This window comes from Heterodontus francisci, chromosome 41 (assembly GCF_036365525.1).
Source record: "Heterodontus francisci isolate sHetFra1 chromosome 41, sHetFra1.hap1, whole genome shotgun sequence".
Classification (NCBI taxonomy): Eukaryota; Metazoa; Chordata; class Chondrichthyes; order Heterodontiformes; family Heterodontidae; genus Heterodontus; species Heterodontus francisci.
In genome coordinates, this window is record NC_090411.1 from 19,024,165 (window position 1) to 19,047,755 (window position 23,591).

Consider the following 23,591-nt stretch of genomic DNA (forward strand, 5'->3'; position numbering starts at 1 on the left):
TTAAGAGCAAGTAGTGCTGGACAAATTCAACAATGTGTTTTTTGAAGAGGTGGCTGAATAAATGAAGGGAATACAATAGGAACAGGAGGAGGCCTTTCAGTCTCTCGAGCCTGTTCCACCTTCATTTAGATCATGGTTGATCTGTACTTTAACTCCATCTATCCGCCTTGGATCCATAACTTAATGCCCTCACCCAACAAAAATCTATGTATTGTATACAGATGGTATTGGATAAGGTGTCTTACATAATAATCTAAGAACATAAGAAATAGGAGCAGGAGTAGACCATACAGCCCCTCGAGGCTGCTCCACAATTCAGAATGATCATGACTGATCCTCAGCCTCCACTTCCCCGCCTGCTCCTGATATCCCTTGATTCCCTGAGAGACCAAAAATCTGACAATCTCAGCCTTAAATATACTCAATGATCGAGCATCCACAACCCTCTGGGGTAGAGAATTCCTAAGATTGACAACCCTCTAAGTGAAGAAATTTCTCCTCATCTCAGTTTTAAATGATCAGCCCCTTATCCTGACACTGCCCCGTGTTTTAGATTCCCCAGCCAGGGGAAACAACCTCTCAGTATTTTCCCTGTCAAGCTCCTTCAATGTTTCAATGAGATCTCCTCTCATTCTTCTAAACTTCAGACAGTATAGGCCCAATTTACTCAGCCTCTCATTCCAGGGACCAATCTAGTGAACCTTTGCTGTATTGCTGTATCCTTAGATATGGAGACCAGAACTTGGATACTTGCAGCTGACACAAAAATAGGTGGAAGTGTGAGTTGTGAGGAGAATGCACATACGCTTCAAGGGGATGTGGAGAGGCTAAGCGAGTGGGCAAAAATGTGGCAGATGGAATACAATGGGGAGAAATGTGAGTTATCCACTTTGGTAGGAAAAACAGAAATACAGAATATTTCCTAAATGGTGAGAGGCTGGGAAGTGTTGAACTTCAAAAGGGACTTGGATGTCCTTGTTCATGAGTCACTGAAAGCTAACATGCAGGTACAGCAAGCAATTAAGAAGGCAAATGGTATGTTGGCTTTTATTACAAGAGGATTTGCATATAGGAGTAAAGATGTCTTACTGCAGTTAGATAGAACCTTAGTGAGACTGCACCTGGAGTATTGTGTGCAGTATTTGTCTCCTTACCTAACGATAGTGATAGGAGATTCAATGGTTAGAAGAACAGACAGGAGATTCTGTGGTCGCGAACGAGACTCCCGGATGGTATGTTGCCTCCCGGGTGCCAGGGTCAGGGATGTCTCGGATCGAGTCTACCGGATTCTTAAGGGGGAGGGGGAGAAGCCAGAGGTCGTGGTACACATCGGTACCAATGACATAGCTAGGAAAAGGGATGAGGACCTGAAAAGCAAATATAGGGAGTTCGGTTGGAAGCTAAAAGGCAGAACGAGCAGAGTAGTAATCTCAGGATTGATACCGGTGCCACGTGCTAGTGAGGCTAGAAACAGGGAGTGAGTGCAGCTGAACACGTGGCTACAGAGCTGGTGTAGGAGGGAGGGCTTCAGATATGTGGATCATTGGGATACCTTCTGGGAAAGGTGGGACCTGTACAAGAGGGATGGATTGCATCTGAACTAGAGGGGCACCAATATCCTGGGCGGGAGGTTTGCTAGAGCTCTTCGGGAGGATTTAAACTAGTTCGGCAGGGGGATGGGAACCGGAGCTACGGATCAGTGGATGGGGTAGCTGTTGAACAGGCAGATACCGAGTGCAGAGAGTTTGTGAGGAAGGTTAGACAATTGGCACGACAAAGTTGCAGCCAGTATGATGGGTTGAAGTGTGTCTATTTTAACGCAAGAAGTGTCAGGAATAAGGGTGATGAACTTAGAGCATGGATCAGTACTTGGAGCTACGATGTTGTGGCCATTACGGAGACGTGGATATCACAGGGGCAGGAATGGATGTTGGATGTTCCGGGGTTAGATGTTTCAAAAGGAAGAGGGAGGGAGGTAAAAGAGGTGGGGGAGTGGCATTGCTAATCAGGGATCGTATCACAGCTGCAAAAAGGGAGGTCGTCGAGGAGGGTTTGTCTACTGAGTCCTTATGGGTGGAAGCCAGAAACAGGAAAGGAGCAGTCACTTTGTTGGGAGTTTTCTATAGACCCACCAATAGCAACAGAGACACGGAGGAACAGATTGGGAGGCAGATTTTGGAAAGGTGCAGAAGTAACAGGGTTGTTGTCATGGGTAACTTCTACTTCCCTACTATTGATTGGAACCTCCTTAGTGCAAATAGTTTGGATGGAGCAGCTTTTGTCAGGTGTGTCCAGGAAGGTTTCCTGACTCAATATGTAGATAGGCCGACTAGAGGGGAGGCTATGTTGGACTTGGTGCTTGGCAACTAACCAGGCCAGGTGGCAGATCTCTCGGTGGGAGAGCATTTTGGTAATAGTGATCACAACTCCCTAACCTTTACTATAGTCATGGAGAGGGACAGGAGCAGACGGGAAGGGAAAATATTTAATTGGGGGAGGAGGAATTACAATGCTATTAGGCAGGAACTGGGGAGCATAAATTGGGAACAGATGTTCTCAGGGAAATGCACGACAGAAATGTAGAGGTTGTTTAGGGAGCACTTGCTGCGACTGCTGGATAGGTTTGTCCTGATGAGGCAAGGAAGGGATGGTAGGGTAAAGGAACCTTGGATGACAAGAGATGTGGAACAGCTGGTCAAGAGGAAGAAGGAATCTTACTTAAGGTTGAGGAAGCAAGGATCAGACAGGGCTCTGGAGGGTTACAAGGTAGCCAGGAAGGAACTGAAGAATGGACTTCAGTCGGAGGAGGAAGGGGAGGTCCTAAATGAATACTTTGCTTCAGTATTCACTAGTGAGAGGGACCTGGTCGTTTGTGAGGACAGCGTGAAACAGGCTGATATGCTCGAACAGGTTGAGGTTAAGAGGGAGGATGTGCTGGAAATTTTGAATGATATGAGGACAGATAAGTCCCCGGAGCCAGACGGGATATACCTAAGGATATTACGGGAAGCGAGGGAAGAGATTGCCGCGCCTTTTGCGATGATCTTTGCGTCCTCACTGTCCACTGGAGTGGTACCGGATGATTGGAGGGTGGCAAATGTTATTCCCTTGTTCAAGAAAGGGAATAGGGATAACCCTGGGAATTATAGACCAGTCAGTCTTACGTCGGTAGTGGGCAAATTATTGGAGAGGATTCTGAGAGACAGGATTTATGATTATTTGGAAAAGCATGGTTTGATTAGAGACAGTCAGCATGGCTTTGTGAGGGGCAGGTCATGCCTCACAAGCCTTATTGAATTCTTTGAAGATGTGACAAAACACATTGATGAAGGAAGAGCAGTGGATGTGGTGTATATGGATTTTAGCAAGGCGTTTGATAAGGTTCCCCATGGTAGGCTCATTCAGAAAGTAAGGAGGCATGGGATACAGGGAAAGTTGGCTGTCTGGATACAAAATTGGCTGGCCCATAGAAGACAGAGGGTGGTAGTAGATGGAAAGTATTCAGCATGGAGCTCGGTGACCAGTGGTGTTCCGCAGGGATCTGTTCTGGGACCTCTGCTCTTTGTGATTTTTATCAATGACTTGGATGAGGAAGTGGAAGGCTGGGTTAGCAAGTTTGCCGATGACACGAAGATTGCTGGAGTTGTGGATAGTGTGGAAGGCTGTTGTAGGTTGCAACGGGACATTGACAGGATGCAGAGCTGGGCTGAGAAGTGGCAGATGGAGTTCAACCTGGAAAAGTGTGAAGTGATTCATTTTGGAAGGTCGAATTTGAATGCAGAATACAGGCTTAAAGATAGGATTCTTGGTAGTGTGGAGAAACAGAGGGAACTTGGGGTCCATAGATCGCTCAAAGTTGCCACCCAAGTTGATAGGGTTGTTAAGAAGGCATATGGGGTGCTGGCTTTCATTAACAGGGGGATTGAGTTTAAGAGCCGCGGGGTTATGCTGCAGCTCTATAAGTGTGGTTAGACCACACTTGGAATATTGTGTTCAGTTCTGGTCGCCTCATTATAGGAAGGATGTGGAAGCTTTAGAGAGGGTGCAGAGGAGATTTACCAGGATGCTGCCTGGACTGGAGGGCATGTCTTACGAAGAAAGATTGAGGGAGCTAGGGCTTTTCTCATTGGAGCGAAGAAGGATGAGAGGTGACTTGATAGAGGGGTACAAGATGATGAGAGGCATAGATAGAGTGGATAGCCAGAGACTTTTTCCCAGGGCGGAAAGGGCTATCACCAGGGGGCATAATTTTAAGGTGATTGGAGGAAGGTTTCGGGGAGATGTCAGAGGTAGGTTCTTTACACAGAGAGTGGTGGGTGCGTGGAATGCGCTGCCAGCGGTGGTAGTAGAAGCAGATACATTGGGGACATTTAAGCGACTCTTGGATAGGTACATGGATGACAGTAGAATGAAGGGTATGTAGGTATTTGATCCTAGAGTAGGTTAAAGGTTCGGCACAACATCGTGGGCCGAAGGGCCTGTACTGTGCTGTACTGTTCTATGTTCTATGAAAGATATATTTGCCATTGAGGGAATACAATGAAGGTTCACCAAACTAATTCCTGGGATGGAGGGATTGTCCTGTGAGGAAAGATTAAATAGACTGGGCCTTTACTCTCTGGAGTTCAGAGGAATGAGAGGTGATCTCATTCAAACATACAAAATTCTTCGGAGTTCCAAAGAAGGGTCACTGACCCGAAACGTTAACTCTGCTTCTCTTTCCACAGATGCTGCCAGACCTGCTGAGTGACTCCAGCATTTCTTGTTTTTGATACAAAGTTCTTACAGGGCTCGACGGAGTAGTTGCAGGAAGGATGTTTCCCCTGGCTGGAGAGTCTCGAACCAGGGGACACAGTTTCAAAATAATGGGCAGGCCATTTAGGGCTGAGATGAGGAGGAACTTCTTCACTCAGAGAGTGGTGAATCTTTGGAATTCTCTGTCCCAGAGGGCTATGGAGGCTCAATCATTATGAGATCGATAGATTTCTACATATTAAAAACATCCAAGGGATATGAGGATAGTGCAGGAAAATGGTGTTGAAGTAGAAGATCAGCCAGGATCTCACTGAATGGCGGAGCAGGCACGAAGGGCTGAATGGCCTACCCCTGCTCCTATTTCGTATGTTCTTATGAAACTTTACTCTCAGTCTCTTCATCTGTCATTAATTTAGTTTGTAAATAACTGAGGTCCCAGCACTGATCCTTGTGTCACTCTACTAGTTACAGCCTGCCAATTTGAAAATGCCCCATTCATTCCTACTCTTTGCTTCCTGTCCATTAACCAATGCTCCATCCATGCTAATATATTACCCTCAACTCCATAAGCCCTATCCTAACCTGTCTATATTCCTTTGCTGCCTCTTTGTATTCTCCTCAAGAGGCTTATTAAAAAAATCCAGGCATATGGTATAAGAGATGTAACAGCATAGATGGAGAGTTAGTTGATGGACAGGAAACAAAGAAATGAAGTAAATGGGTGTTGGTTGGATTGGAGAAGGGTTGGACGAGGTGTACCCAAGCTCAGTACTGGATCCACTATTGTTTATGGTATGTATAGAGGGTTTGGACTTGGACATATGGAGTACAATCTCTAAATTTACCGATGACATGAAAGTAGTTTTGGGAAACAGTGAGGAGGACTGTAATAGAATTGAGGAAGACATGGGCAGTTTAGTGCAATGGTCAGATACAAGTTAATGTGGAGGAGTGTGAAATGATACATGTTCAGAGAAAACAGGTCTACACTTAATGGGAAGACACTGCAAGGTGTTGATGAGCTAAAATCTAAGGGTTCAAATACATTAGCCTAGATTTCATGGTCAGCAATGAGGTGATGGTGTTTGATCAAGACCTCAAAGAAAATTGCCCACAAAGAGCTAGCCATCGACATGGCCTAGATTTCACCTTTCGTAGCTACTTTGATTCCGGCGTCAGCTCAAGGGAATCTCTGGTGTCCAGCAACAGTGATATTGTCAATCCGGCTAAGCAACCAATCACATTGAAGAATTATCACAGACAGCAAACCAGAAAGTAAAAAGATTATGCTTCACTTTTAAACCATTTTACAGAAAGAGAAATAAAGATTGAAGCATCCACATGGGGTTAAGGAAGAAGCTGAAATATCATAAACAAGCTGTAAATAAATTATTTTTATATTTTTAAATATGCAAAAAAAATTATCACAATGGAGAAATTTGACATTCTAAAAATATAAAATTAGTTTTTTAGGGCCAAAGAGGCTGGTTAGAAGTAATTATGAAGTTAGTACGTTGTTAAAAACCCACTTACACCTCATTCAACAAGGTGTAACTTTTTCCAAGGTTTTTGCAGCGAGTCCAATAGTGCAAAAGTGAAATTCGCATCAATTTGAGTAATTTCAAAAGATTTCCATCTACAGGGACTCAACAGCACACTCTGTGGAGGAGTGGCCATCACTGACAGCAACTTCTGGATTCCTGCCTTTAACTGCACATGTGCAGACACTAGAAATTATTGTCAGTTTCACAGTTGTAATGATGGCAAATGCTGACAGTTTCACCTTCATTAGAACCGCAAAACCCAGGCTAATATTCCCTGAAAGTGCAATTGCAGGGACATAAAGTCATAAAAAAGGACCAGCAACATTTAGTGTTTATCAATAGGGACATAGAGTGAAAAAGTAATGTTGATTTTGTACAAAACGTTGTCTAGACTACAGTTAGAACACTGTCTGAAGTGCTCTAATATAGAAAAGACATTAAAACTAAAGTGTACAGTGTCAGTTTATCAGGTGAGGCTTGAGGTTCTGGGACTATTTCCAGTGGAGCAGAGAAGGGAAAGACCAGATTTAATAAAGAATTTTTTTAATTATGAAGAGTTTTGATAACTGTGAATAAGGAAATAAATTATTTCCTCTGATTGTGGAGTCACTGAGGAAGGCTCATTGATTTAACATGATCACAGAGAGGTTAGGAAACATTTCTGCACACACAGAGTTGTGGGAGTGTGGAATACTTTGCCACAGGAAGTGGTTGAGGCAGAAACCATTGCACCTTTTAAGGGAACTTTGAATAAAGTTTGAAACACAGGAACGGACAGGACTATGGCGAGAGAGCGGGGCAGTTGGATTAGTTTTGGATTACTCTAACAAAGAGCCAGCACAGATACAATGGGCTGAACAGTCTCCTTCTGTGCTGGAAATGCCTATGATTCTGTTTCTAACTGAATACACAATCTCTATTTGCATATTACAATTTTCTATTGCTGCGACTAAACTTGCTCAAATTGCTAGTATGTACTGCCACCAGGTGTCATCCAGTGGTACTGTAGCCTTCATCCTGAATCATTGAATTTTGAGATTACAGTTCCTGTTGCTGTTTTTCCGCCACACAAATAATGTCCTAATTCCATGTGCCCATCCTGTTCTCATATCCCTTTACTAAATTTCCCTTCAACCACCTATTTAACCTATTCTATATTATTGAATGGTTCAGTCACCAGCTCTGAGTTTACATTCCATAACCTCACAATCCTCTATGTAAAATCATTTCTCCTGTCCTCAGTTCTAAATCACTTACATCTAATCTTATTTCAACATCCCCTCATTCTAGACTTCTCAACCAAGTATCCCATTAGTTTTTTTTATGGCTTTATTTACTTGAGGTGCTTATTTTAACATCTGGTTAATTTGATCCCCCAAATCTCTCTGCTCTTCCACATCACCCTGGCTTCTCTCATTCAAAGTATAATCATTACTATTTTAAATCAAAATGTAACACCTAGTATTGGACATTGAAATCAATTTGCCGCCTTTGTTGCTGATTCCACCATCTTATCGCTAGCACATGGCAGCCTCCTTTGATTCTCAGAATGATTTACTGAGCCTCCTATTTTAGTATCGTCTGCATACTTGAACAGTGCTCCCTGATGGGACATGGATTTGTGGTTTGATTCTATAAATCATAGAGTTCCCATTCTCAGCCACACCCACAGGCTGGGGGTTTCATTCAACAGTGAAAAGCCTTCTCACTAGCACTAGTGGAGGGGAGTTTAAGTTGTGCCATTCTGTTCTCCAGAGCGCGCTAGGAACGCAGGACCTGGGCCAGGTGCACTTTGAACCAATCAAGGACAAACTCGGCAATGTTCTGATCCTAACTATCAAGGAGCTGCGTCCATCGCAGGTTCTGGAGAATGTCCGATGGGTCGCACTTTCAAAGCTTCATAACCATCGGAAATCCGTATCTGCGCTCGAGAACTTCACTGCTCTGGATCTCCTCTTCATGACTTTAAAGGTAATGATATTATCTATTGAAATATTCCAAGGCTGTTAAGCTTAACAGATGTTGGCTTCAGTCTCTCTCTATCCCTCATTACTTTCTCACTATATTCATCAGTACCTTCTCACTATATTCCTCACTACATTCTCTCTATATCCCTCGTTGCCTTCTCACTGTATCCTTCATTACTTTCTCACTATATCCCTCACTACTTTCACTCAATTTCTTTCATTACTTTCTCTCGATAACCCTCATTACCTTCTCACTATATCCCTCATTGCCTCCTCATTATGTCCCTCATTACTTTCTCACTATATCCCTCATTGCCTCCTCATTATGTCCCTCATTACTTTCTCACTATATCCCTCACTACTTTCAATATCTCTTAGTACTTTCTCTTAATATCTCATTGCCTCCTTACTATATCAAGGAGCCGAGCAAAACTGAGGTCAATGGGAATCAGGGACAAAACCCTCCGCTGGCTGGTGTCATACCTAGCACAAAGGAAGATGGTTGTGGTTGTAGGAGGTCAATCATCTGAGCTCCAGGACATCACTGCAGGAGTTCCTCAGGGTAGTGTTCTAGGCCCGACCATCTTCAGCTGCTTCATCAATGACCATCCTTCAAGCATAAGGTCAGAAGTGGGGATGTTCGCTGATGATTGCACAATGTTCAGCACCATTCGTGACTTCTCAGATACTGAAGCAGTCCGTGTAGAAATGCAGCAAGACCTGGACAATATCCAGGCTTTGGCTGATAAGTGGCAAGTAACATTCGCGCCACACAAATGCCAGGCAATGGCCATCTCCAACAAGAGAGAATCTAACCATCTCCCCTTGACATTCAATGGCATTACCATCGCTGAATCCCCCACTATCAACATCCTTGGGGCTACCATTGACCAGAAACTGAACTGGAATAGCCATATAAATACAGTAGCTACAAGAGCAGTTCAGAGGCTAGGAATCCTGAGGCGAGTAACTCACCTCCTGACTCCCCAAAGCCTGTCCACCATCTACAAGGCACAAGTCAGGAGTGTGATGGAATACTGTCCACTTGCCTCAATGGGTGCAGTTCCAACAACACTCAAGAAGCTCGACACCATTCAGGACAAAGCAGCCCGCTTGATTGGCACCCCATCCACAAACATTCACTCCCTCCACCACCGACGCACAGTGGCAGCAGTGTGTACCATCTACAAGATACACTGCAGCAATGCACCAAGGCTCCTTTGACAGCACCTTCCAAACCCGCGACCTCTACCAACTAGAAGGACAAGGGCAGCAAATGCATGGGAACACCACCACCTGCAAGTTCCGCTCCAAGTCACACACCATCCTGTCTTGGAACTATATCGTCGTTCCTTCACTGTCGCTGGGTCAAAATCCTGGAACTCCCTTCCTAACAACACTGTGGGTGTACCTACCCCAAACGGACTGCAGTGGTTCAAGAAGGCAGCTCACCACCACCTTCTCAAGGGCAATTAGGGATGGGCAATAAATGCTGGCCTGGCCAGCGACGCCCAAATCCCATGAATGAAATAAAAAGGGACAGCTTCCAGCTGTATACTGATGATACCCAGCTCTACCTCTCCACCACCTCTCTCGATTCCTCCATTGTCTCTGTGTTATCAGACTGCTTGTCTGACATCTAGTCCTGGAAGACTTGCCAACTCACCACGCCTCCTTCAACAGCACCTTCCAAACCTGTGACCTCTACCACCTAGCAGGACAAGGGCAGCAGACACAAGGGAACACCACGACCTGCAAGTTTCCCTCCAAACTACACACCATCCTGACTTGGAATTATATTGCCTTTCCTTCACTGTCGCTGGGTCAAAATCCTGGAACTCCCTTCCTAATAGCACTGTGGGTGTGTCTACACCACATGATTCAAGAAAGCAGCTCAAGGGCAATTAGGGATGGGCAACAAGTGTTGACCTTGCCAGCGATGCCCACATCCCACGAAAGAATAAAAAAGAGCTGCAATTTCCTCCCGTTAAACATTGGGAAGACCAAAGCCATTGTCTTCAGCTTCCACCTTCCATAAACTATAGCTCATTCAAAACACTGCTGCATATATCCTACCCCACACTAGCTCCATTTCACCAACCATCCTGGACTGTATTGTTTTATCAATGTTGGCTGGTGATAATTGGACAGAGTGCGATGCATTGTAACTTACTCAAATTAACAGGGCAGTAACAGCCTCACAATGGAGTCGGTAACATTGTCACGCCTGGGAACGGGTATGGATTCCTCTCCCCCCGGAATGGGCAGGGTACAGACACATTCCGCCGGTTGGCGCCCAATATTAAATTGGACCCTCGGTATTTGGAATCTAGTCCCAGTTTCAGAGTCCTGGGTGTAACTGTGCCCCCTGCGCATTGAAACCATGTTTGTGCAGTTGGCATACAAGGGGGCAACTGTATCCTAACCCACCCATTGGGAAATTGATAGGAGCAGGTACAACCCTGGTTTTACACCGGTCACTGCTACCGGGTGGAGAGTAAAACCAGCATTACACCTGATCCCATAGGTTCCTCTCCCGTTGAGTTTGGTTAAAATGACGTCCACATATTCTCAAGCACAGAAAGTGTTCATAACCCAGTTTGGGGAAGTGATGGGGTGAAGGGATCTCTTATTCATTTGTTAGCAAAAATAAACTACCCATATTAACCCTTTGTTTCCCTTCTCCAGGAAAAGCTGGAATATCACCTGCGGATCAGCCAGACATTACCTCCAGGCCTCTACCTCGGTTACCTAAAACTCTGCAGTTCAGTGGATCAGATTAAAGTCCTCGTCCCATACAGGGTGCCCAATGTTCTCTGTCACACCAAGATACGGGACAACAAAAATGTATCCAGGTATTGGGAATGATTGGGATTTTCCTTTTTATAATCTCAGGCCGCCTATTCTTCAATTGCTTCCTCTCTTTTTTTAATTCCACTTAGTTGCACTCCTGTATTGGTCCCACCTCCTTTGGTTGCCCCACGTAATCTCACCTTAATTGCTGCTCTCCCGCCCCATCATATCTGGACTATTATCTGTGCCTATTATCTGGACAGTGTTTCCCACCCAAGACCTCATCCTAGGGTTGCCAACTGACCTGGAATCTCCAGGAATTAAAGATGAATCTCTTTCAGCACTCCTGGAGAAATATTATTGTGGCATTAAAATGGTTTATTTTCTTCTGTTACGACTGCTCAGGACAAGGCCCCCAATCAAAATATATGATTCTGATCGCGGTACGAGCAACTGTCAATTCAGTTCTGCCACTCCACAGGTCGCATCATATATCTCTAAGCTTTCCAAATCAAAGAAAACAGCAGCCAAATTGAAACAATCTAGAAACCCCCAAATGAGGCGAAATAAAACCAGGTTTCTTGAGATATCAACAAATTAACTATTTATTAAAAAAACTAAAATCTTAAACACTACTAAGATAAACCAATATCTAACGACCTTATAACTTCTTATTTAAAAATCTAACTCCTGCATTCACATACATATACTCAAACTAACAGTAGTTTGATTTTTAATTAATTGCCGAAAAAATAGAAAAAAATAGTCTTTGCAGATTATGCTTCCGATGAATGGTCTTCTGATACAACACAGTCAAAGTTCACTTGCAGACTTCCAAGGTCTGATGAATCCGTAGATCCTTCCAGAGATAGAAATTCAGCAGTTCAGTTCAGCAGTTCTGGTATTAAACTTTTTTTCAGTGATGAACACAGCAGATCAATAATTTATTATTTCTTTAAGAAATTAATCTGGCTTGAAGTTTTTTAGAATTTAAAGAGCGAAACTACCCAGGGTTTAAACTGACTTAGAGAGAGCTCTCCTATTTCCTTCACATGCCAGATCCATCTGTCTGTGCAAAACCAGTTTTTGCCAGCCAGTTTCAAAGTCAAGATCGATACATTGAATGTCTGGTCTCTGTCTCTGTGTGGCTGTAACTTAGCAACCAGAATGCACCTTGACTCACTGGGCTTCTGAAGAGATCTGTTAAAGCTGCACTGATTTCTTTACACCCTTAAAGGCACACCACAATATTTTTGAGGAGATAAAGCTGTTTGACTGGCCGTTAAGAACCATCCAATCAGCTAATGAAGAGTCTGTTTCTTTTAGGGTTGGTGTGGAATGGTAGTGCAGAGAGGATGAACATGTTGGGTGACCAATGGTGGGTGTGTTGGGGCGGGGTGGTTGGCAGTGGGAGGGTCATGTGACAATACCTCCAGGAATACAACCCACCAGAGTTGAATACCCTACTTCAGTGACTTGGACTCCTTTTGGATGACAGGTACTCACCCTTAGGCCGGACAGAGTTGCTTGTGTTCATTGAGTTGAGAAACTTGAGGTTTTTCAGCCTGGAAAGTAAGCATCTGAGAGATTGGAGAATCTGGAGGACTACTTTAAATTGAATTGCAAGAAAAGGATAAGGGCGCATAGTTTCAACTCAGTAAAAAGAAACCGTAGGGCTGATATCAGGAAGATCTTCAGACAAGCTGATTAACAGGTGGAACAGTGTCGCAGATAGAGCGATGAAGGCAAAATCTCTGGAATCATTTAAGGAACAATTGGATGTTGCACTGGGGGAGCTTTGGGGTCACTTTAGATGAATCAACCAAGATGGACCGAATGACCTTCCTTATCCATAATTGTCTTGTGAACTCCTGTACCTTACTTGTTGTACTGTCTGGGTTCTCAATGGTATCCCTGTATTATTTAATGTTGTCTGTTAGCTCCCAGGTTGAACTTTTGTGCAAACATCTTTGTGCACTGTTTTAATGCTGTCATTAAGCAATTTATTTGCATCTCCTCCAAGACAACATACCCACAGACAACTTGCCCTCATATAACCTGTCCCAGACAATCCATCCCCAGTGAACCTGCCCTCAGCCAATAGAGCTCCAGACAACCTGCCCCAGACAACTTGTCCCCAGACAACCTGCCCTCTGGGGAATCCTCTGGTCTCTCTTCACCTCTTCCCATGACAATACAGATGAGACTGGCAGACCAGACTGTGCCACATCACAAGTTCTGTGCCTGTAGAGGTGTATAGAAAACAGGTTAGCAACTTCACTAAAATATACCAGCATTAAGCAGTGTGTCAAATGTAGCACACACAGCAATTTCAATCCAATTCAGAAGTGCCGTACAAGAGTGCACCCCATCCTAGAGGCCTGCTCAGGTCGGGAAAAAAGAACCCAACCCAAACCCAACCGAACCACAGTGGATCCGGGCCTGAGTCCCTTCGATTTAGCCCCGGGCCCGACTCGACCCAAACCCGCCCCAACCCGAGCCCGACCCGACCATCCCTTTGCTTACCTTCCTGACACCGAGCCTGCAAGAAGCTGCAGCACATGCGTGATGATGTCACAGTGACGCCACTCGCTCACTGCGCAGATTCAGTTTTGTCCCAGACTCCCAGCTCAGGTAAGTTTTTTATTTTTAATACTTAACAGCAGAGCACTTACCGTGTGTGTCCGGCCCGACCCGACCCGACCCCGAAAGCCGGACCCTTAAGATGGACCCGACCCCAACCTGACACGTCGTCAGGTCTCGTCGGGTGCGGGTCGTGTAGCAGGCCTCTACCCCATCCCTGACTCTATCGATTCAGCTACATTATGTCGGCTAGCCTGTCTTCATGGTGCCAGGAAATGAACAGTCCATCTCAGCCCAGGGTCCAGTGAGAAATCTCATACCATTTTCTTAATTGCAGGGAGGAGTGGGAGTGGTTACGAAATGTGTCGTCTCTGACTGATTCCATTGCCACACAGGGAAACACTGGGAGCTCACTGTGTTGTTTCCTAGAGGGCCTACGTACAGCTGTGAAAAGCCTCCTCAAGCAACTGGACATAGCCCTTGATCAGGTAACCTACACTGGCTGCAATTTATACATTGAAGCAGCAACTTCCTTTAGCAGTGGAGGCAAACTAAAGGCATTGGGTGGCACAGCTAGTTCAGACACTGTCCTTTTGAATGGGAACATTCTGGAAATACACAGCAGGTCTATAAGTATCTGAAAGGAGAGAACTGGCACAAAGAGACTCCATCCGAAATGATTCAAACCATCTTTTCTCTCGAAATCTGGAACTCTCTCCTACTAAAAGAAAAGCTGTTGAGGCTGGAGGTCAATTGAAAATTTCAAAACTGAGATCAATAGATTTTTATTAGGTAAGTGTTTTAAGTGCTACAGAACCAAAGTGGGTAGATGGAGTTAAGATACAGATCAGCCATGATCTAGTTGAATGGCAGAAAAGGCTCAAGGGGCTGAAAGGCCTCTTCCTGTTCCATTTTTTCAAGTGCTGATGACGTGTTTGGTATTTCCAGAATTTTCTGTTTTCCTCACTGCCCTTTGGCTCTGGGGACCTGTAGTTGATTCTAACTTGACAATTATAACACAAACTGGTACTAGATTGGCCATCTGATTCATGGTAGTCACCAGGAGCAGGATTTTCCCAGCTCCTGGTGGCGGGCTTAGAGGTGGGGGGACCAGGAAAATAGTGGGGAGCTGCGTCAGGATGGCTCCCTGATGAGGGGCAGTTTAGAGGGAGCACCAGTAATTTTCCTGTGATAGAGAGGCAGGCTCCCTGTGGCAGACTGGGGGGGTGGGCATCGGAGCCAAAGAGCAGCAAAGGCCTCATACGCGGCCCAAATGTGCTGCCAGAGGGGTTCCCCCTCCGCTGCAAGGGGCTTGCCTACTTGGCCCCTCTGAATCTATAGTTTAAATGTATACCTCCGAGGGCAGCTCCATTTTGAGGCAGCCTCAATGTTACCTGTCTCAGCAGCATCCACCTCTCCCGGTGGAGTTGTTAAGGCTCGAGAGCTGCCGGCCCTGTGATTAAGCTGGAAGCATTGGGAGCCAGCCCGCTATCATTAATTGGACAGCAAGCATGGAGGCAACCAAATAGGTGGCCGCCCCCGGGAGAGTAGCTCCCCCAGTCTGGCTCCCGGCAAGTGTGGGCTTGAGACCCCCATTTGGTACCAACGTCGGGGTCCTGAAGCCCGTGGGAAAATGCTGCTCCATATGTGGGGAACGGAAGTGCCACACTTGTATTGTCGTGAGATTCCTCTTCTGAGATTGAGTAAAGCTTTATCAATGGGTTAGAAGGAACTTGTACTCTTTTTCAATATTCATGGGATGTGGACCTCATTAGCAAGGCTAGCATTTATTGTCCACCTTCTCAAGGGCAACTAGCAATGGAGAATAAAAGCCTTCTTCTTGAACCTTTGCAGTCCGTGTGTTGAAGGTGTTGTTAGGTTGGGAGTTCCACGATTTTGGCAGAGCAAAGATGAAAGAACAGTGATATAGTTCCAAGTCAGGATGGTGTGTGACATGGAGGGGAACTTGCAGGTGGTGGTATTCTTCTAAGTGGTAGCAAGTTTGGAAGGTGCTGTCAAAAAAGCTTGAGCGAGTTGTTGCAGTGTGTCTTGTATATGGTACATGCTGCAGCCACTGTGCGCTGGTGGTGGAGGGAGTGAATGTTTAAGGTGGTGAATGGGGTGTCAATCAATCAAACTTTGTTCTGAATGATGTCAAACGCCTTGAGTGTTGTTGGAGCCACACTCATCCAGGCAAGTGGAGAGTATTCCATCACACTCCTGATTTGTGACAGGCTTTGGGGAGTCATCAGGTGAGTTATTCACTGCAGAATACTCAGCCACTGACCTGCTCTTGTAGCTACAGTAGTTACATTGTTGGTTCAATTAAGTTTCTTTTCAACTACTGTTAATTGTGCCTATCTGTGCTACTGTACCCGAGAGCAGGTTATTCTGGGTCACTCTCATTCAACTCCTTGTGATTGGGCATGGAGGCTTCAAAGCAGAACGGTAGCCTGAATGCTTGGATGGAGGTAAATGGGGAGATAATTGGATCAAAAAAACAGTGAAAATATCAAAAAACATATTGCAGCTTTTTCTCTGTTTCCAGGCCGTGGATTTCCGACTGTACACGCAGGAAGTGCTGGAGTTTGGAGAAGAGGTCTCCTTCCTCTTGTTGCTACCTCCTTCAGATGATGTTTGCTCAGCCCCAGGACAGGATGGACATCCCTCAGGGTTTCTGACCCTGCCACTTCAGATCTTTGAGCTTGGTGGGTAAGGCCATTGGGAACTGATGTAAATCCACATGCAACATCGGAGACCGTTCAGCCGTTTTAGCCTTTTCCAGTATTTAATTACATCATGCCTCTTACTTCCATCTACCCACCTTGATTCCGTAACTCTTAATACACTTGCCTAACATGAAGCCAAAAAATGTTGGATTTCTTAGATGCATCCCAGCTGAGATCAGTTACCTCGGCACCAGCTGGATCAAACACACGACCTTCCTCGTCTGTAGGTTTCACTTCTCACTCCATCTGCGAGCCATGAAGGTTTTACTGAAGTGACTTTTGGCAGTTTCAATGCATTTCCTGGTGCACATGGGCCTATAGCAAAATAAAAAATCCTCCAATTATAGGAATTCTGCATGGTTGGCATGAAAAATAGTAAAGTGCCATCCTGATCCAGTATGGACTGCTGTCCCAAAGTTGAGGAGTGAGACACATTTGTTAGGGTAGAGTAGAGTGAGCTTTATCCTTCACCTATCCATATTATATCACAACAGTGACTTCTCTTCAAAAGTGCTTGATTGGATGTGAAGCACTTTGGGACATCCTGCGGTCATGAAAGGCGCTATATCGATGCACCATCTACAAAGCACAAGTCAGGAATGTGATGGAATACTTGCCACTAGCCTGGATGAGTGCAGCTCCATCAACACTCAAAAGCTCGATGCCATCCAAGACAAAGCAGTCTGTTTGATTGGCACCCCATCCATCAACTTAAACATTCACTCCCTCCACCACCAATGCACAGTGGCAGCAGTGTGTACCATCCACAAGATGCAGTGCAGCAACTCACCAAGACTCCTTTGACAGCATCTTCCAAACCCACAACCAAGGACAAGGACAGCAGACGCATGGGAACACCGTCACCTGCAAGTTCCCCTCCAAGTCACACAGCACGCTGACTTGGAGCTATATCGCCGTTCCTTCACTGTTGCTGGGTCAAGAACCTGGAACTCCCTCTCAAACAGCACTGTGGGTGTACCTACACCAAATGCACTGCATTGGTTCAAGAAGCTGGCTCAACACCACTTTCACAAGGGCAATCAGGGATGAGCAATTAATGCTGGTCTTGCCAACGTTGCCCACATCCCAAGAACAAATAAAGAAAAATCTTTCTTATCTCTGATCTGGGGTGTTTGAAATTGGGAAAATATTCAACTCATTAACCTCCTTCGCTAAAAAAAATTGAAGAAAAACACAAAAATTAAATAATAGATTTGTTGCAATACATATACTTTTGTAAATCCTGGAGAATCTAGAACTAGGGTCATAAACCGGAATTTTTCGTTCGGCAGCAAGCCACGTCCACCAGCCGAAAGGTCGGGGTGAGCCCACCTCCGCCAGGCCTGTTGAGCCAGGCCGGGATTTTTCGCTCCCCAGGCCCTTAATTGGTCTTGGGCGGGACTACCACCTCCTTGAGGCAGAAAGTCCTGCCTAATGGAGCTGCCGGCTAATTAACGGACCAGCAGCTCTTAGTCCCAGCAGCGCCACCAGGAGCGGTGCCACTGCTGGGACTACATCCAGCCATCACAATCAAGGTGAAGGATGGCCCCAGAAGACAGGTAAGCATTTAGGGCCTTGCTGGGGACAGTCGGCCAGGCCCTGGCAAGGCAAGGGGAGGTCAGTTAGGGGGACGCGGGGGAGTGTTGTGCGTTAGGGGCGGTTGGGGCTTTGACGGCACGGCCTTCCATGGGAACAGGGTGCCCAATCGGGTGGGTGCCCCCCCCCCCAGCCCGCAAGAAGTCCGCCTTGTTTTACCAGGTGGGGTTCTTGAGGCTTCTGCTTTCCAGCCGCAGAGGATAAAATACCCGCGGCGGCAGGAAGTAGCCCTTAAGTGCCAGTTAATTGGCCACTTAAGGGCCTTGATTAGCTTGGGTGGGCGGGTCCTTTCTTGCCGCCACTGCCCCGTGTAAAATTGCAGGCATTGCTGTTGGGGGCCAGGAATGGCCCCCTCCCACTCCTCCCACTCAATTTTACGCCATCCCCCCCGCCCCCACCACCCGCCCACTAGTTTGGGGGCCGTAGAATTCTGGCCATTGTCTCAGGTTAAGTGGGCGACCATTTAGGACTGAGATGAGGAGAAATTCCTTCACTCAGAGGGTTGTGAATCTTTGGAATTCTCTATCCCAGATTGCTGTGGGTGCTCATTTAATGAGAATATTCAAGGCTGAGATCGATAAGAGTTTTGGGCACTAAGGGAATCAAGGGCTATGGGGATAGGGCGGGAAGGTGATCTTATTGAATGGTGGAGCAGGCTCGAGGGGCAGTGTGGCCTATTCCTATTTCTTATGCTCTTAAATGAGGTAGTTGTATATTTTGGAATGTATCTACAATAATTTGTTATGCAGCTGGGTTATATTTGCCAGTAAACATTTGTGTGATCTTTCACCTGTGGAATCAAAATATATCCTAGGCAATACCTACGCCCCACCAACTCCAAACCATGGGTTCCTAATCTTGGCCAATCTGCCATATGGTACCATTTTATTTCTTTATCTCGAGAGAGCTAGAATACAACGAGCTGCAAGTTATGTTACAGTTGTACAGAACTCTGGAAAGACCAAATTTAGGATACAGTATTCAATTCTGGGCACTGCATCTCAGGAAGGACATATTGGTCTTGGAGGGGGTGCAGCACAGATCCACCAGAATGGTACGGGGGTTAAAAAGGTTATGAGAACAGATTGCATAGACCAGCTTGCGTTCTGTATAGAAGGTTAAGGAGTGATCTAATTGAGGTGTTTAAGATGATCAAAGGAAGTGAAAAATAGGAACAGCCCCTTGAGCCTGCTCCACTATTCAACTAGATCATGGCTGATTTGTATCTCAACTCCATCTACCCACCTTGGCACAAGCACGATAGCCGAATGGCCTCCTGTGCTGTATCATTCTATGGTTTTATAGTGAGAAAATATTTCCTTTGATGGAAGAAACCAGAACAAGGGAGCATAATCTTAAAATTAAAGCTAGGCCATGTTAATTGGACATTAATTGCATTTAATTGTATGCATGTGGTGGGCATTAACTGGGATTCACTTATGCTCCTATAAAAAGAGGAACAAACTGAAACTGTGGATGTTGGGTGAGGAGATGCATGTTTTTAATGTGCATCGCTTGTAAATAAATACTTATAAAAGTGTGTAAGATTGTCTCCAGTTCTATCCACCAACTGGAACAGACCGCTCAGGAGTAATGTCAGGAAACACTTCTTCACATAAAGGGTAGTTAATGGATATCTGGAACTCTCTCTCCCAAAAATCTGTTGACGCTGGGAGTCAATTGAAAATTTCACAGCTGGGATTGATAGATTTTTGTTGGGTAAAGGTATTAGAATCATAGAATGATACAGCACAGAATGATTCAGTCCAAGGTGCCTGGCTGGCTTTTTGAAAGATCTATCCAATTAGTCCCACTATCCTGCTCTTTCTTCATAGACTTGCAAATGTTTCCACTTCAAGGATTTATCCAACACTCTTTTGAAAGTTACTATTAACTCTGCTTCCACCGCCCTGTCAGGCAGCACATTCCAGATCACAAAAACTCGCTGTGTAAATATTTGTTTCTGTATGTCGCTCCAAAAAGCCAAGGCGGGGTTCTCATCGCTTTTCTGGACCAGTGCCAGGAGCCACACTGGCACAACTAAATCCATGACAATGCCTCACTACTATGTAACACCTACTCTATGTAGTAATGAAACACTACTATTGTAAAAAGGCTTTTAATTATGTATTTCATTTTCTTAGTAACTTCTTTGACATGATGTTTACCATTCTTTTAAAATATATCTCCAAAAGCCTCATGGTTCTAACTTTTATCACCAAATCCCCTCCTCCCACGTCTGAACAGAAAGAGAAAAAGAAAGAACTTGGATTCATAAAGCACCTTTCACGACATCAGGATGTCCCAAAGCACATTACAGTCAATTAAGTACTTCACAGGAGTGTAATCGATGTCATACATAAATATCAGTTCACACTCCAGTGCAGTACTGAAGGAATGCTGCACTGTTAGAGATGCAGTTTCTTCAGATCAGGAGTTAAAAACAAGGTCCCATCTTCCCTCTTAGGTGCACGTAAAAGATTCCTTGGCACAATTTTGAAGAAGATCGTGGGAGTTCTCCCTGTGCGCTGGCCAATATTTATCCTTTAACCAACACCAAAAAAAATCACCTGGTGATTATCATTCACTGTTCATAGGAGCTTGCTTTGCACAAATTGGCTGCCATGTTTCCTGCATTACAACAGTGACTGCACTTTAAAAGTACTTCATTGGTTGCAAAGCACCTTGGGATGTCCTGAGGTAGTGAAAAGCACTATTTAAATGCAAGTCTTTCTTTTATTTTCCTACACTTCTTTGCCCTATCCCTGTAACCTCCTCTAGCCCTACAACCCTCCGAGATCTCTGTAACCTCTCCCAGACCTACAACCCTTTGAGTACTCTTCACTCCTCCAACTCTGGCCTCTTGCACATCCCCAATTTTCTTTGCTGCTCAATTTGCAGCTGTGCCTTCAGCTGCCTCGGCCTCAAGCCCTGGAATTCCCTCCCTAAATCTTCCCTGCTTTAAGATGCTCCTTACAACCTCCTCCTTGGACCAGGCTTTTGGTCACCTGTCTTAATATCTCCTTATATGGCTTAGTGCCAAATTTTGTTTGCTAACACTCCTATGACGCACCTGTGATGACATTAAAGGTGCTATATAAATGCAAGTCGTTGTTGTCAACAAGATGTCTCCTGTTGGTTTTAGAAATGGCTTTCTGCCTTTTCATAAGAGAAATTACAAGCTCCATTTTTACAAGACAGAATCAGGCTTCAAAATCCTCAGGAATAAGTGGAGTTTGAATCTACATTCATCCCAGTTTCATGACACTCAACATTGATTCATTAACACCAAATTCATCATGCTGTCCCAATTATTTCATAGTGAATGTGTAGTATGGAGTATTCCTTTAAGTGGTTTTAGGTTGTCTTATTAATATGAATGTAAATACTGTTAATTTCTTTAATTATAAATTTTAACCAACGTATCCTGGTACAGTCAACAGTAGGTGATAGGTCAACTCATAGGTCAATGATTTCAAAAGGAAATTGGATGGCACTTGAGGGAAATAAACTTAAAGTGCTATGGGGACAGAGCCAGGAATGGGACTGATTGGATTGCTGTAGAGAGAGTCGGTATGGACTCGATGGGCCAAATGGCCTCCTTCTGTGCCATGTAGAGGAAAGGATAGCGAAGATGATTTTCGACAGGGGCGAGAGTAACAGGGTAGTTGTTATGGGGGACTTTAACTTTCCAAATATTGACTGGAAATACTATAGTTCGAGTACTTTAGATGGGTCAGTTTTTGTCCAGTGTGTGCAGGAGGGTTTTCTGACACTGTATGTAGACAGGCCAACCAGGGGCGATGCCACATTGGATTTGGTACTGGGTAATGAACCCGGCCAGATGTTAGATTTAGAGGTAGGTGAGCACTTTGGTGATAGTGATCACAATTCGGTTAGGTTTACCTTAGCGATGGGCAGGGACAGGTATATACCGCAGGACAAGACTTATAGCTGGGGGAAAGGAAATTATGATGCGATTAGGCAAGATTTAGGATGCGTAGGATGGGGAAGGAAACTGCAGGGGATGGGAACAATCGAAATGTGGAGCTTATTCAAGGAGCAGCTACTGCGTGTCCTTGTTAAGTATGTACCTGTCAGGCAGGGAGGAAGTTGTCGAGCGAGGGAGCCGTGGTTTACTAAAGAAGTTGAAGCGCTTGTCAAGAGGAAGAAGAAGGCTTATGTTAGGATGAGACGTGAAGGCTCAGTTAGGGCGCTTGAGAGTTACAAGCTAGCCAGGAAGGATCTAAAGGGAGAGCTAAGAAGAGCAAGGAGAGGACACGAGAAGTCATTGGCGGATAGGATCAGGGAAAACCCTAAGGCTTTCTATAGGTATATCAGGAATAAAAGAATGACTAGAGTTAGATTAGGGCCAATCAAAGATAGTAGTGGGAAGTTGTGTGTGGAATCAGAGGAGATAGGGGAAGCGTTAAATGAATATTTTGCGTCGGTATTTACAGTACAGAAAGAAAATGTTGTTGAGGAGAATACTGAGATTCAGGCTACTAGGCTGGATGGGATTGAGGTTCACAAGGAGGAGGTGTTAGCAATTTTGGAAAGTGTGAAAATAGATAAGTCCCCTGGGCCAGATGGGATTTATCCTAGGATTCTCTGGGAAGCTAGGGAGGAGATTGCAGAGCCTTTGTCCTTGATCTTTATGTCGTCATTGTCGACAGGAATAGTGCCGGAAGACTGGAGGATAGCAAATGTTGTCCCCTTGTTCAAGAAGGGGAGTAGAGACAGCCCTGGTAATTATAGACCTGTGAGCCTTACTTCGGTTGTGGGTAAAATGTTGGAAAAGGTTATAAGAGACAGGATTTATAATCATCTAAAAAAGAATAAGTTCATTAGCGATAGTCAGCACGGTTTTGTGAAGGGTAGGTCGTGCCTCACAAACCTTATTGAGTTTTTCGAGAAGGTGACCAAACAGGTGGATGAGGGTAAAGCAGTGGATGTGGTGTATATGGATTTCAGTAAGGCGTTTGATAAGGTTCCCCACGGTAGGCTATTGCAGAAAATACAGAAGTATGGGGTTGAAGGTGATTTAGAGCTTTGGATCAGAAATTGGCTAGCTGAAAGAAGACAGAGGGTGGTGATTGATGGCAAATGTTCATCCTGGAATTTAGTTACTAGTGGTGTACCGCAAGGATCTGTTTTGGGGCCACTGCTGTTTGTCATTTTTATAAATGACCTGGAAGAGGGTGTAGAAGGGTGGGTTAGTAAATTTGCGGATGACACTAAGGTCGGTGGAGTTGTGGATAGTGCCGAAGGATGTTGTAGGGTACAGAGGGACATAGACAGGCTGCAGAGCTGGGCTGAGAGATGGCAAATGGAGTTTAATGCGGAAAAGTGTGAGGTGATTCACTTTGGAAGGAGTAACAGGAATGCAGAGTACTGGGCTAATGGGAAGATTCTTGGTAGTGTAGATGAACAGAGAGATCTTGGTGTCCAGGTACATAAATCCCTGAAGGTTGCTACCCAGGTTAATAGGGCTGTTAAGAAGGCATATGGTGTGTTAGCTCTTATTAGTAGGGGGATCGAGTTTCGGAGCCACGAGGTCATGCTGCAGCTGTACAAAACTCTGGTGAGACCGCACCTGGAGTATTGCGTGCAGTTCTGGTCAC

At 45.0% G+C, this 23,591-nt stretch overlaps 1 protein-coding gene across 1 annotated transcript in view; it reads left to right on the forward strand.

The window, feature by feature from the left end:
* LOC137353290 (ankyrin repeat and fibronectin type-III domain-containing protein 1-like) overlaps positions 1-23,591 on the forward strand; it is a 125,268-nt gene that overhangs the window by 95,263 nt on the left and 6,414 nt on the right. The window contains exons 13-16 of the mRNA XM_068019402.1: positions 8,055-8,270; positions 10,955-11,121; positions 13,980-14,130; positions 16,191-16,350. Coding sequence (XP_067875503.1) covers positions 8,055-8,270; positions 10,955-11,121; positions 13,980-14,130; positions 16,191-16,350 — 694 coding nt within the window. The remainder of the gene's footprint in view (positions 1-8,054; positions 8,271-10,954; positions 11,122-13,979; positions 14,131-16,190; positions 16,351-23,591) is intronic.